The sequence below is a fragment of the Amborella trichopoda genome, chromosome 6 (assembly GCF_054954075.1).
Source record: "Amborella trichopoda isolate Santa Cruz 75 chromosome 6, AtrichopodaSantaCruz75HAP2 v2.0, whole genome shotgun sequence".
NCBI classification, from domain to species: domain Eukaryota; kingdom Viridiplantae; phylum Streptophyta; class Magnoliopsida; order Amborellales; family Amborellaceae; genus Amborella; species Amborella trichopoda.
In genome coordinates this window covers 4,061,240-4,077,784 of record NC_142341.1, presented here as the reverse complement: position 1 = coordinate 4,077,784, position 16,545 = coordinate 4,061,240, and the positions used below count along the sequence as shown (strand labels likewise).

At 34.7% G+C, this 16,545-nt stretch overlaps 1 protein-coding gene across 1 annotated transcript; it reads right to left on the bottom strand.

The window, feature by feature from the left end:
• Nucleotides 1–216: 216 nt before the first annotated feature.
• LOC18434445 (receptor-like cytoplasmic kinase 176) lies at nt 217–11,513 on the bottom strand. Its single transcript, XM_006844515.4, has 6 exons — nt 10,815–11,513; nt 9,621–9,949; nt 9,218–9,353; nt 6,620–6,762; nt 6,348–6,471; nt 217–902 (listed from the first exon to the last, which is right to left on the bottom strand). The coding sequence occupies exons 1-6, from the start codon at nt 10,882–10,884 to the stop codon at nt 439–441; spliced, it is 1,266 nt and encodes a 421-aa protein (XP_006844578.1). The 5' UTR covers nt 10,885–11,513; the 3' UTR covers nt 217–438.
• Nucleotides 11,514–16,545: the final 5,032 nt, after the last annotated feature.

Below are 16,545 nucleotides of genomic sequence, written 5' to 3'. Positions count from 1 at the left end.
AGAAAAAAAAAAAAAAAACATGCCTAAGCAGGAGCCTGTGATTCCACATGAGCTGCTGCCTGTCCATATAAGTCTGTGAATGAGATTAATTACAACAATCTACCCAAATCAATTATCCATGAAGTCGACCTTTTTTCTTTCTTTATCAAACAAATGAAGTTGAAAACTTTCATCAAGGCCTCTATGCACATACAAGGTAAGGAAACAGACACCATATTACCCATTCACAATCAGACAATCGAATCTATAAATTTCATATGGCACATGTCCTGAAGTTACACAAACAATAAAGTAAAATAAATTGAAAAGAAACAATCAGCCACCCAAGGGAATCGCAATTTACAAGTTGCGAAAAAACCACAATATATCTAGCCATGAAAGAGTGAAACTATATATCAAACAAAAAGAAAAAGAAATCAAGATAATAATCAATAGTTGTCACCTTGAGTTTCTTGCAGACTTAGAACAATCCTTATGTGGGTCATTCTCAGAGGAATGGCCATAGGATTGATTATTCACACTATTGCACTTCATTTGTGGTCGATTATCATTGAGATTTCCTACGACCTTTTGAGGCCTTGGCCTGGGCAATTCTGATATATCATGCAGTTTCCCGAGCGTCTCAACCACAGAATTCATGTGAGGTCTATTTTTTGCATCAAGAGAGAGGCAATGGAGAGCAACTGTTGCAGCCACCCAGGCTGCCTTCATTGGGTATTGGCCATCCAGTCTATTGTCCATGATACGGAAAACCTTACGCTTATCGCCCATGTAGGGCTTGGCCCAATCGACCAAGTTTTGCTCTCCAGTAGGCCTGTTCTTGTCCAGAGCTCGTCGCCCCGATAATATTTCGAGAAGAACCACACCAAAACCATAGACATCACTCTTTACAGTCAAATGGCCTGAAGGAAAAGTAAACAGAACATGAGAATTTTCTATGCATGCTTGTGTGTGTGTGTCTGTGCAAGTTTAAGAAGTTTCAATCTTGCTATGTACAGAACAATAGAGAAGGTAAAAATAGAAACCCAACATGAGAATTTTGTATGCATGAGTGTGTGTTTGAGAACTCTCAACCCAGAAATGCACTAGGCAAGAGGGGAAAAAAATTGTTAAGGTTGGATCATCATGAATGGTCACAAAAAGAAAGCAAAATTTCCCCCAAGTTATTTTGATATAGAAAAATGAAATTCTCATATAGGCATTAAGACCTCATAGCCAATTTTTCGTTTGCCAGCTTTAAAGCTGGACGGGTGATGTTACATCACTCACAAGCAGAAGCATTTTTGTTGATGAAAACGAGATAGGATAGATTTACAAAATAAATTCACATACTGTGAGGTTTGAAGGAAATTAATAATGTCATCAAGTATCAAAGAGTACACTTCCTAAAAAATATATAGTTCCATAGTTCTTCCAAAAAATGATAATGCTACACTGCTTGAGAATCTGGCATCAGTAAGGATGTGTGCATCTAGACAATGAAATTCACATAGCTTTGCTACTTGATTTTGTTTCAATAAATTAAATGGCATGAATGAAGCCACAGCTACCAACAGGAAATGAATGGACAATGCTAAGGACTCTATTTTCTTAAATTTAAGAGAGTTCACGCAATCAAAAGATATCTCTGCGTGCTGCTATGGACAATAGAGCAATTAGCAGCCATGTCAGCCAATGAATACATTAATTATTTAGTTCAGCTACATCTACGCATCATCAAGGAAAAACCATATTTCGTTGTAAATATGTCAATTCATGAAAGAAACCATTGAAAGTGAGTAGGAATAATGTTTTTATTATATATAATTATATAGGAAGGATAAGCAAGGCATTTTTTTAATAGTAAGAAATCAGTAAGACATTGATCTTGACTAGTACGGGTACGGGAATGAAAGCCAAAAGCTTTACTTTTTATAGCAGGAGCTAATTCTTGTAGTAGGAAATGAACAGCCGCAATACTTTTTAGCCATTTTGTCCAGAACTCATAAGACCATGAGATTAGCAATAAGGATATTTTCTCCCCAAACAAAAGATCTATGTCTTTTATCCTTGGGATTTAGGATTCAAAATGAGCACAACACTCTTTTCTTGCAAGGGAAAGCATATGATGAGACCATTTACCAATACACATCCATTATGATCTATTTTCAGCATTACTATATATATATATATATATATATATATATATATATATATATATATATATCTAAATGTCAATGGATAAGTGGTGGGTAAATGATTTCACAGTTAGTTGACAAATGTGAGTGATTAAGTGACAAAATTACATGTGTGAGATATTTCGACGAAAAATTTTGCAGCTCAAGATATGTTTCTCTTATGGAAATGTTGTTAAGTCTTCGACCAAGGTTCTTTTTGTTTAAACAAAATGTTGCTTAACATCAGAAAGTTTTCTAAATGCATCATGAGTCCTGAGACTGTATATACCTCTTGCCGCCAGCATCACAATACAAGTCATACAACACAAAAAAATTGGCTGGGGCATTTTGAAAACACAATTCGGGAGTTAAAAATAAAATAAGAGGCAAGCTCCAAATCCTTTACATAGGGCCACAAATGGGGTGTCTAGCACAGTAACAATTATTCTCATAGCATCATATTATCATGATATCATCACACTAAATTGTTTTACAAATAATATTTGGGGTAATTTCCAGTAAAATGAATTTTATTGAGATAATTTAAGCCCCCCCATGATTATCATAATTAAAAGATCATAATCAAAAGTATATCCAATAATAATGGGATTGTAGTTAAGAACGCAAATTTTTTAGATATGAAACACCAATCTAGATGGTAGCCTACGAATTAAATTTAAAAAGAAAATCTATTATTTCTCCTAAAAAGTAGTTTGAAATTCTATGACTTGTTTGAATTTAGAAACTAAAATTATCACTTACCGAAAAAGTAGGTCTAGAAAAGTGCTTGCCTAAAGAGGAATTGCCTAAAAGCTAGCACCTTAAGGCTAGTTTTCCTTTTTGGTTAACCGAGAAATTTAATGCTAGTTGCAAGGCTTGGAAGTAAAAATTAAAGAATTCTTAAAATTTCTAACATAATTTTATCTTCCAATCGTGTAAATTCATCTACACTTTCTTGAATAAAAAATCATTTTGATAAATGTATTTATTTCAATTAAATATATTTAACTCCATAGAAAAATCCAAGTAAAAAGACCGACATGATAAAATCTGAAAAAAGTACTTCCTCCAATAATATGCCAACAATGACAAGTATAAGGTCTTTAGCACCCCTTTTGCCCTTAATTACAGTTTTACAATACTAGGAGAGACAAAAAGAAATACTAAGAATGGCTTCATAGAGGACACTACTTGGTATGAAGCATAAGCCTCAAGAGTGAGTTGTATTCCTCAAACCTACGTTACATAGATTATTCTGTTTGGATGTTGTACCCATGTCGGACACACACGACACACGTCGTGCTACATATTTCGTTGGATTCTTTTTGTTGACTGACAATTGACTACATCAATAATTCATACTTCAATCTTCTCTTTTGTCTAAAGTGGACATATTTGAACTTAGAAAAACATAGAATTTGACCAAGGCATAGTTGAGTTTTTTTGCCAATCATCCTATAATAAAATATTAATAAATAATGTTGGATTTTTCTATATCTTTATAAGATAGTTTGTATGAACCTTGTTCATCATGGAATGGGGAATCCGATGCCCCATACCTGTTTCTGGCAGTTCCTCAAATATCCATGTCCCTAGAACACTGCCTCAAACAATGGATAGTCACAATTTACTTTCTGGTGAGGCTCAAAGTAGAGACTTAAAGACTTTACACCCTCAAGCTTCAACAATAGTCATTTCACAATTCCATAAATAACAAGCCACAGCAAACAAAATTGAGTAGACTAGAAATGTTTCCCCTTTTCATTTTTGGTTTTTGAAAAATTATAGAATGGGAAAATAAAGTAAGCATTACTGGATTACATTTCAAATATTAGGAATTTAAATTATAACTTGCAATATCATGGAAATAAGAAAAGGTGAAACAATGAAGACTATTTCAATTTTTAATAAAGAGTAATTTATTCCCAAGGAAATTCTCCACTTCAAATAAGAATCCATTCAGATCTTCCATTTTGGATGTTGTCACAACAAGCTTGAAAATAAAAGAACATAGCTACAATACAAATAATAATAATAATAATAATAATAATAATAATAATAATAATAATAATGAAAGAGAAAAATTAGTTCCTATTTTTCAGCATTTTGTCAATATTTTTTACAAGATGAAACAATTACTAACAAAATAAATGCTTATTATTGTACTTATTTTTAGCATAAGTGTGTATTAGATTGAATAAAATATGAGATTGTATACCATGAGACCATGTATTTTTGGTACAAGGAGGTCCCAATTATCCTTAGCCATCAAATTGATATCTAGTGGCTCAAAGTGTGTTGCGTAATTCAATAAATTTTATTTTGAACCTTGTGCCTAGTCAATGACACATCCCCAACCACCCGATTTCACATCTAATGGCCGATAATGATTGTGGCTTCCTTGTATTAAAGATAAATGGTCTTATTGTATACATTTCCATAAAATATAGAACCAAAAGAAAAAAGTTAAAACATAATTTAATTTATAGTTCATCACATAATTATAGTTAGAGCAAAGAAATGAATAGATATACACAAGCAAAGTGCCTCAATAAGATTTTTGGCCCAAGAAAATCCAAGGGAGAGGGTCCCAGACCCCAAAACATCCATTTTGTTTGTTCATGGAACAAACTGTATTTGAATGGAATTTGTTCATAAATTACAAGATTTCCAACATCAAATATATAGACACAAAAACATTTCTGGAATAACAAGGCCTTGACACCCACAATAAAGGGGGGAAAAGGGCTCTAATAAATCCTAAAACCACCATTCTCCCTTGTAGGGCTTCAATGGGCTGGAGAAAATAGTTTCTCAAGGTTGCTTTACTTAATAAGAGGCAAAAGCCTCAAGTTCAATGTGTGCCTCAAACAACATGCTCAAAGGCAACTGGTAACTATACCTCATACCCACCACATGCTTGCACCTAGCCTTTGACACCTGTGGCTTCAAACTCCACACATAGATCACAACTAGAACTTCAACTTAGGACTCAAGTCCTAAGCAACACTGCGCCGATTCAGAAAGTTTCCAATTTCTTTCTCTTTGGGGGTAATTAAAGAAAGGGAAAATAAAATAAAAGCAATTTGTAATCTAATTGCACTAAAAGAGGGACAATAATTATCATTTCACATTTTAAATAAAGTGTGCATTAGATTCAAATATGGAAAATCTTGAATGAAATCTTACTTTCCTTAATAATAATTCTGATGGTTTCTGTTAAAACCAAAAGCTTACAAATAAATGGTAAACAAACTTATTTCGACAAACAAATGAAACCAAATGAAGATTATTCTTATGAAGACAATAAACACATTAAATAAGAACAGCAAAAAATAGTTAATCCTCATGAATGAAACAGGATTGCAACTCAAACAACTTTATTGAATCTTTTACACCATTTTGGGTCTCCCCAGTAGAAGGAAAGAAAAGAGTTGAAGAACAGTTCTCCTATAGTATTCAAAGGGAGTCTGATAATGAGTTTAACTCATTTGACTAAGGTCCCTTCTAGTATGAGTCAGCTAGACTCAAATTGAGTTTTTAAACAGATATATCAAATGCCTCTCTCTCTCTCTCTCTCTCTCTCTCTTCTTTTTTTTTTTTTTTTTGTGGGATAACTTCATAAACTTCAATCTAGTCTCTAGACTTCCAGTACATATTACTATAAGATCAGCATACAAAGAACCATACCCCCACATGTGTTTAACATATTTCTTCGCAGTTAACCTCAACTCTAGGACATAATCAAAATTTCCCAGGTCCGAGGTATGACAAAGAGTTGAATTGATACCTTATTCAACAAATAACACACAATCCCGGCGGCAGTCTCATTATTTAAGCAAACATACAAAAAGAATTATATCCACCAAATTACACACAATACATGGTGGCAGTCACATTATTTAAATAAACATACGAAAAGAATTATATCAAGACACAGTGTGTAGATGCTCAATAACCAAGAGAATAAAAGCATGCAAATCAAAAAATTCAAATCCTACACATTCAACGAAAGGAAATATGTGAACTGTGAAAATCGGGCACAGTAAGATCTTTGAGGAAGATACATAATGCTTCAAGTAGAATCTATCGCTTAAAACACAGCCAGATAAGACCAATATCAACATTGTTCATCAACAGTGCTCCCAAGTGTCTGGAAGTGTATTGATCTCAAAATACAAGAACCATCACCTGTAGAGACATATTCAGGAGCAGCATAACCAAAGGTGCCCATCACCCTAGTTGATACATGTGTGTGATCCCCAGTTGGACCATCTTTAGCTAAGCCAAAATCAGAAAGCTTTGCATTATAGTTCTGTGCAGACAATGGAATTTAACCATTAGCCAATGGAGATAAAATTTCTACTCAATTTAAGTATATGCCAAGCAAATGGGACCCATACCAGTTATCAAAAAAATAAACAATTTAAGAGCTCTGAATCAAAGAGTAGCAAAACACGCACCGAATCAAGCAGAATGTTAGATGTCTTGAAATCACGTAATATCACAGGACTGGATGCATTATGTAAAAATGCAAGTCCCTTTGCAGCTCCAAGCGCTACTTTTACTCTTATAGACCATGTAAGTGGCTGGTGGGTGCTACCTCCTGCAAAGGAAAACCTGTTTAGACACTGGCAATCAATTCTGACAATGTAATGGAAAATAAAGAGCAAACTAATCTCTGCAAGTAAGCTTTAATTGCACGAAAGTCCTAGCCCAGAATAAACATATTTTGCTGTCTTATGAAAAATGAAACAAGCTGAATATTGTTTTTATCCAAATATAGGAATAGTGCCCATAGAAACCAGTATCAAACACAAAGCTTCCCAAAAAGATCATGTAACCCAATATTCACAAGGGCCCATTCAAAAATATGTCAATCGATATTTGAACCATGAAGCTTTGGACACATTCACAATCAGTTGTTGAGCATGTGATGGCCAAGAACCCTGAAACTAAAAGAAGTCCGGACCGCAGTGGGTGTAGTAAATGTGTTTATGCCTATGCGTAAAACAAAGAGTGTGATACTAAAAAGAAAAATATAAAATATAAGAAAAAACTTTGACAGATTAAATTACAAGGCCCAGCAGGCAAAGGGATTCTCAGTTTACATTCCAGATCCTGGTGAGAGTACAAGCTTGGTGCAAGGAGAATTTCTGTTGGGGTACGGCCCACAACCCTTAATGAAAATCTCAATGTCTTCATTTGTCAGTTGGCTGAAGAGAAGAGACAGAGCTAAAACAGAATCCTAATTGTCTAACAACTATGCCTAGAATCCAACTCAATAGGCACATAATGGACAGGTCCTGCTAAAAGTTCCAACAACTATAAGGATGTCATGTATTAGGGGCACTTCTCATTTGCGTGCCAACACATACAAGTATTGCCTCAGCGATACATTTATCCCATCCCCAAATACAATGTCTCTGCAAGCGTATGCCTAGAATCCACTTTAATAAGTACAGTATGAGATGGATATTGGTATTTATTTCTGATTTAGTTCTTGTCCTGTAGAAAGTTTCAACATATATAAGGTTGTCCTATGTTAGTGGCATTTCTCACTCACATGTCAACATATACAAATATTTTCAACGAGAAAGTTTGCAATTTGAAGTTCACACAGAGCAAGAGGCTGCAGTTTCATATTTAATAAATGAGCACTTTGATCATAAATTTTGCGGATTAAAATTCTAAAATTCTCCTAAGAACCCTGTCCCTTCGAGATACAAGGACAAAGGAGCACATAGATAAAGGCCTATCTATATCAAGGGTATTTCGGTTATGTTCTCATGCATGCCTTCAATATTTTCCAAGTTTGTTTTGGACGACTGATCACCATTTTCCAAATTTTAAGGCCATTTCCACCACAGTAACATGAGAGACTAGAAGGTGCTATTAACTAAGACACCCAATATTAGCCAAAACCTTTGAGCTGTTGGAACAATAGCAGCAAAGGAACCTCGGGACTTTTCAAAAGTTAATGGTTTTCAAGAAGGAATCAAGAAAGGTTTACATTGTTGGGAAAAGCAAAACCTATATGCTAGAAAATACATCAATAAGGTATAGGTCATCCATTCTCGAGCTCAATGGTGAAGATGAACCATAGCAATGGCAGTTGACCTTTCATGTCCTCATAGAACTCCAAAAAGCACGTGGATGCACTTTCTGTTTATAGAATACATGTGATGAGTAAGCTGTACTTTTCCTATTTTATTGGACTGAGTGACTCAAGTTGGACTGTTAAGCCCATAGTTTCTTGTCAATGGCATCAACTGGGACTAATCATAGTACATACTACGTAACATAAAGGTCTGACGATCCACCAAAGATATTCTCTTCGACCCTGTCAGCTGGACCATAAAAGGCAAGGGAATTGGATATCACATTACATTGTTTCTTTAATTATAGGGATGGAAGAATGATTCCCATCAACAAAGTGGATACTGTATTACATTTTCTTTGAACCATCATTGACAGATGTTGCACATGACACGAACAATTCGAGTAAAGGTCCGGCGCTAATATAAGTTGCTTACACTCCTAGTAGCGAAGGAAAAGGGCTAGGTTTTTTTCGTAGCGTAGTAATAGTGGCATTCCCCTTCGCCCCAACACCAACATCGTCGATGAAAGCAAGTCTGGAAGACCAGAAATGAAACTCCAGTGGTCCCCAGCTGGATGATCACTCCAATGGGTGATTCCCATCCAACTCCGAGTTCAGATAACTTTTGAACCATGTAATGTTGCAGGACAAATATATACTATTCATTAGTACACAGCTAATACAGAGCATATCATTACACTAGGAATCCAAAATAAAAATCTGAGACTTTTGAGTAACATGCAGGGTAAATAAGAGGAAGTGAAGTTTATCAATGTAAACATTTCTAACAAACAAACAAGAAAAAAAAGAAGAAAGGATTTGAAAGTGCACACAAAAAACATACGAGGATTTCAGTCATCTTTGGAAAAGTTACTGACAAAACATAAAGGCAACCGACACGATCATCTCATTAGTGCTTTATATAAATTGAAAGCAATAATAGACACATGTCAATACTTACGTCTAAAAAGGTGATTTTCAAGACTCCCCTTTGACATGTATTCATAGACCAAGAGCCGGTGATTGTCCTCGAAGCAGTATCCAAGCAGCCTCACCAGATTGGAATGCTGGAATTGACCTAGAAAGTTCACCTCAGCCTATTCAAATGGCAAGTAAAAGTTACACAAACTCCATGAAGTTGCTTTCTTCACTTGTATTCCTAGGAATGAATATCAGTTACCAAACAATCAATTGCATGGGGAGGAAACGATTCAGCCTACATAAACGTCTATTGTAGCCAACAAAGGCCACCGATCAAAAAAACAGAAAAGAACAGCCCACCCACATCACCAATAAGAAAACAGACAGAAAATCAAAACCAATTCAAGTACAAAGATGAAGAAGGGGTTGATTTAGATTCTTACCAGCCATTCCTTATGACCTTGCAAGCCCTCATTGTTCATCTTCTTAACCGCAACAACCATACCAGATCCACTCTTCGAGCCCATGAGCCCAGAATCATCGAGCCAGCCCTTAAATACACATCCAAATCCCCCTTCTCCCAGTACACTATCGGGGCGAAAGTTTCTTGTAGCACTTCTCAACTCATTGAAAGTGAAAACCCTTATATTGGCATAAGGGAGTATCTGACCTTCTGATGCATTTTCTGATGAAACACTGTCACTGGCAGAAGACATTGTTTGCGTAGAGGTAGACGAAGACTTAACATCTCTACTACTGGACTTTGGGACCTCTGTAAAGACAGATAAAATCACAGACTTGAAAGTCCTGATTGAATTGTGATGAGACGAGCAAATAGAAGAAAACAAATTACTTGTTCTTCATATTCAAGGTCCAATTTAGAGTTTTGAATTTCAATCTAACTACAAAATGTGATGGCTTAAACCCCAGAAATCCACATGCATGATTTATTAATGAAGAAAATTCGAAACCCGAGTTGTGGTGGGGTGTGAGTGATAATGTAGATGGATGGCTTCCCAAAATCAGACATTTGAACTTCAATATCTTCAAAACACTATACCGTCTCTGATCCAACAGCTACAGCACAGTTGAAGGGAGCCCTGATTTTACACTATGATTGTATATTAAGTGATTTATTTTTCTATTTGATCATCCAATGACCATTGACAAAGATAAGATAACAGAAGCATAATTTACAGTTCCCTGCCAGACAGAAATTAGAAAAAACAAATCCCATGAACATAATCTCAACCAGATCCCCAAAAAGACATAGATTAAGCAAAGTCTCATTAAGTGATAACACTCACTACACTTACAAAGAAGAAAGAAAAATCAAGCTAATAAAACCAGACACACACGCACACATGCATGGCACGAATGCAAGCATGGGCACACACACACACAGCATATATCACACAACATCAGAACAACAGGATGAAAATCCCCAAACAACAGTATGGAAACACATGGAACGTTTCAAATGCTTAATTGAAGATGAAATTCATAATAAGTAATTTACCTTAAGATCAAATTGCAATACACAGATCAAAGACAAAATGAAACTAAATTCGAAAAAAATTACATAAAGCAGCTTAAGTCAAAATTGAACGAAAAAAACCCACTGTAATTCAAATTACCTGAAGATGGAGCACTGAACTTTACCAGTACTTCTTCCTCCTTGACAGGTTTCTCCCAACAATTACCCATCGCAACTTTAGAAATTCTCCCTCATTAAGAGAGAAAGATATAGTAGAAACCTTCTAGAGATAGAAAGAGAGGGAGATTGCAGAAACCCTAGTTCAGTTTAAGGCTTAGTTAATATTGACTCAGAAGGGCATATTCAGACACAGATAGAAAGACACCAGCTTAGCTGGGCTTTACCCAAAATAGAAATCATCTTAATTCTTTCCAATTAGGGGAGAGAGAGAGAGAGCAAATACCGAACTCATCAGCAATCAGAGACGTAAATTCGTCATAGAGGTAAAGAAGAAAGTAATTAGCGTAGCAGAGAATCCAGGAACCCTAGCTCAGTCAGAGAGAGAGAGAGGCTGATGAGCTCTCTTCGACGCTAGAGAGAAACGAGGGTTAATCCACTGGTTCTTACACGGAGGTTAGAGAGAGAAAGGGCAGCAAGCAAATCAGTGACTCCGCTCTGAATGTCTAGAGAGAGAAAGGCGTTACGAAAATGTCGGATTTTCCTACGGTTGGTGACTCCGAGGCAGCCGTCGACTACGTCCACTCTCTCAAGAGAGAAACTCTAGAGAGAGAAAGAAATAAAAAATTACACAACATTCAGAAAAAAAAGAGAAGAACGTGAAAGCTACTCAGGAGAGAGATGAACCAGAATATAGTTTAGAGAGAGAATATGAGAAGCTCTACAGAGAGAAAGTGTGGAGAGAGATGAATAGAACATGAGAGAGAAAATGGGAACAAATTGCTGTGAATCCCCCTAAACATTTCCAGGAATAAGAGGATTCACAATGATCTCTTTTCTGACAATTTTCTGAATGACGTAAATCCCACGAAAATTTTATTATATAACAAGGTTGCCCCTGTTTGGTTTTCTTCGTCCAATCGTAATTAGTTTGTGGTCCCACGATTGAATTTAACCCAAAATATAATGTACCCACGGGATGAGAATGTCTATTTACTCCCTGGGTGAAATAAAATCATTCCTAAAATCAAATTTAGTACCCCAAATTTTTTTTGGGATGTAACCACTTCAACTCATATATTAACTTTTTTTTTTTAGTACCCCAAATTTTTTTTGTAGATGTAACCACTTCAACTCATATATTAACTTCAATAAAATAAAAATAAAAAATCTTAATTATATCTTCTATGCACTTGAAAAAAATAGATCTAAGTGTCAGAAAACTCAAATTTCAAAAGTTTTTCTCTTGAGAATAATCTTTTAGTAATTCTTATGTGGTTTCCAAAATTTTAGATTGAAAAAAATCTTCTAAGTAGGTATTTTGACTGATGGAGTAGATATAAACTATGCTCTAGATGGAGCAAAGTATACGAGCTCCCTAACTTAAATAGGTCCAATTTTTATTTGGTGTTGTAGCAAAGGTGGCAATTGTATAACGTTTACCAAGAGGTATAGAATTGACATGTCTCTTAAAACTTATCAAATATATTTTAAGATAGTATCTAATCTACACTATCTAAATAAGGAAAAACTTTATATAAGGATGCAGCCTTGTAATGTAGAACTACGGATGCACCTCAAAAATCCATCGGAAAAGGTAGTTTTAATGTTGAAATACCCATTAATTGATCATCTCGACATCCGGCATGTATGACTATGAAAAATAAAAAGATTTTAAGTCTCAGAAATAGTGCAATTTGCAACATATTATCTACACCGTCTATTTTCAAGATTTTCATATGTTTATAGATCTACATGATTTTAAGCATTTTTAAAATTTAAAATTTTATAATTAGATATAAAAATAGATTTTTAGATAATCCTAAGAACAATTTACATCAAAATTATATAACATGATAAATTTTGAAGGTGCACCTTACCTCTATAGCTACGAATGCATCCGCATATGCCAACTGCACCCTCTAAATAAAGGAAAAAGTTAATATAACGTTGCAACATTAAAATGTAGAACTACGGATGCACCTTAAAAATCCATCGAAAAATGTTATTTTAATGTTGAAAACCCATGTGATTGATCATCTCGACATCGAAATTTATGACTATGAAAAATAAAAATATTTTGAGTCTTAGAAATAGTGCATCTTACAACATATTATCTACACCATCCATTTTCAAGATTTTCATATGTTTATTGATCTACTTGATTTTAACCATTTTTGGAATTTAAAATTTTATAATTAGATATAAAAATAGATTTTGAAATAATCCTAAGAACATTTTACAGCAAAATTATATATTATGATAAAATTTGAAAGTGCACCTTAGTTGGATTGTTTAAGGTTGCAACCTTGTGGAAACTACACCCCAAAATAAAATCATCATCCAAGCCTTATCCCAATTAGATAAGATGACAAAGCCATCATATGCATTTTTACTACTTGTATTACATCTCTAACCCTTACCCTTTTAGAGCCTTCCTGTAACAATCCTAAAATTTCAAAAAAAAAAAAAAAAAAAAAAAAAAAAAAAAAAAGGAGAAAAGATGCTTTTAAATAGGTGATGGTCTGTTTGAGTATGATGGTCCTTGGGGACCATCACTATTTTCAAAAGTTTTTGCTTTTGCCTTTGACTTTGCTTTTGCTTTTGATGCCTGCCGCTCGCCACGTCCTTTAGCGGACGTGGTTTTCGTATGTTAAAAGCATACGCTTAACGCGATACTTCAGGTATGAGGTAGAGCGTAATAAAATATTATAATAATACGTTATAAGAATTTAAATAGGGGAGGTGAGCACTCCCACTCTAGAAAATTTTAAGATCTCTCTCTCTCTGGTCGAAACACCGTGAACTTCTCTCTCGAACCGAATTTTTTTATCGGAAGCTCCCTCTCAAATAATTGTGGATAAGTGACATCGTCTTTCTGAAAAATAGTCTATTTTTAATAAATAGTGATATTTCCGTCTAGGATCTTTATTTTATCAGTTTTGTGTGTAAGTGACCTCATTGTCTCGAAAAATAATCCATTCTTTTTAAAAATAAAATGAAATAATTATTTTTGCTTATTATCATGAATTTTAGGCGCGATAAATTTTATGCGCACGTGACCTCATTATCTTGAAAAATAATCTTTTGATAAAAATTGTGATATTTTATCTATGTTAGAAATTTTGAATGCTGTAAATTAGAAAATAAATTTATTTATTTTTCTTGTTTATTGTTAGAAATAAATGTGATATTTCTGCTTTTAGTAAAAAAATTGTGATATTTCCTTCTACTGTTTTGAATATTTAGACATTGAAAATTCATGTGCAAATGACTGCCTTATTATTTAAAAATTGACATTTTTGCAATTGATTATAATATTGTTGTAAAATGTTTATTTGTGAATTGATATCCCATAAATTGTGATAATTTCCGTATTCTTGAATTTCTGTAAGAGTTTTTCTATACATATTAAATTGGCAATTATGCTAGAATGCCTTTACAAACTGCTACCTTTCTAAATTTGAGCCCAAAATATTTGATTGGTTATTTTTGAAATGTTATAGAGAGTGACTGTTATTAATGGTTTAAGTGAAATTCATATTAATGATTTCAGTGATATGTTGAGTACATGATATTGCTGCTTTCGAATGTTTAAAGAGATTTAGAAATAATTTAAGTATGCAAGTGGACTCATCCGGTTCGCCGGTGAGGTATAAGTGGACCTATCTGGGACGCCGGTAGGGATTAAGTGGACTCATCCGGTACGCCGGTGAGGTATAAGTGGACCTGCAGGGATTAAGTGGACCTATCTGGGACACCGATAGGGATTAAGTGGACCCATCAAGACGCTGATGGGGTATATAGGTGACCTACTTGAGACGCCAGTAGGGTATTTTGTGAAATCCTTTGAATTATGTATTGCCGTTAAAAGTGTTATAAGCATTTCAATTACTCGGATTATACTTAATTATGCATTTATTGAAAGTGAAACTGTTGATGCATTTCTGTTAATAGATCTCATTTTGGAAAATATTGATATCTTTCAATCATGATTATTTTTAGGATTATGATGATCACTTACTGAGTAGCCAAACTCATCAAACTATGGTAAACATTTTTCAGGATAACTGCGGATTCATTTTGAGTGCTAGTCAAGATCAACCTTGGAATATACTGTTGTTGTGCTAGCTTTCTTTATTTACTTTGTAAGACCTCGCCACTGTAAATTGTCCTATCAATAGATGTATATATGTTTTGTCTGTCACATCTCAGGAATAATAGTATTGTAAATTCTTAGGGTGTGACAACTATGGTATCAGAGCAATAGGTTTAAGATCCTTAGGAAATTTAAAAAGAATGTACTTAAAAATCACATTTATTGTGTGCACAGACCGGGATAAAGTCAAGATCTAGAATAGCAGAAGCCAATATGGAAGGAACTCACAAAGCCTTGGAAAATATGGTTGCTCTAATGCAACATCAGATGGAAAACAACAATCCACCCAGGCAGTCAATTACAGGAAATGGTGGGAGCAATATCGAACAATTTAAGAAATTAAACCCACCTTTTTTTAAAGGTGCTGTAAACCCATTGGAAGCCGAGGGATGGATTATGCAATTGGAAAAAATATTCGAGGTTATGGAATGTCTTGATGATAAGAAGGTGGCCTTGGCAGTTTTTATATTAGAAGGTGAGGCACAACACTGGTGGCGAATGGCAAAAGGAGTATTGGTCAAAGAAAATAAACCCTTGACTTGGGAAGTATTTCTAGAGGCATTTAATGAAAAGTATTTCCCATATTTTATTCGAGACAAAAAAGAAATGGAATTTCCAGAATTAATCCAAGGAAATAAGACAGTAGCACAGTACGAGGCCAAGTTTACTGAATTGGCCAGGTTTGCACCACATATGATTAATAATGAGGCAAGAAAGATGAAGAAATTTGAAAGGGGTCTCAGGCCAGCTATTAGAAGCAGAATATCAGTATTGAAATTAAGAACTTATGCTGAAATAGTGGATCGTGCCCAAATTGTCGAAAAAGATTTTGAAGATTACCAAAAGACGAAAAATCAGAACAGTCATGTTAGACCTACATCATCTAATCGACAACAGTTTGAAAGGCCAAACAAGAAGCCAAGGCCCTCGCCATTTCAAAACCCAATAGAACCATGTAGAAAATGTGGGAAAATCATGGATCAAGCCCTTGTTATTGGAATACCGGAGCCTGTTTTAAATGTGGAAAATTGGGACACCAGATTAAACAATGTCCTAGCTTACAGACACAACAGCTTCCAAAACAGGGAGAGATAGCTCCAAAGCCTCAGATGAAGGGAAGAGTATTTGCGATTACCGAGCAAGACGCTCAGGCCTCAAAATCAGTGATCCAAGGTACTCTTACTATCTTCCAAAAAGTAGCTCATGTTTTGATTGATCCTGGATTTACTCATTCATTTGTGTCACAACACTTTGCATGCCACTTAAAGGTAGAACCAGAACAATTAGAATATATTATAGAGGTAGCCACACCGATGGGAGATTCAATTAACACCAATATAATGTACAAATTATGTGTAATAAAGATAGAAGAAAAGGAACTGTTGGTTGATTTAATACTCTTGAAAATTCAAGATTTTGATGTAATCTTAGGCATGGATTGGCTTTCTGCAGTCCATGCAAGTATTGATTGTTATAAGAAAATTGTTACCTTTAGTATTCCGAATCAACCAGTATTTTACTTCAATGGTGTCAAAGAAGACTCCCTATCATATTT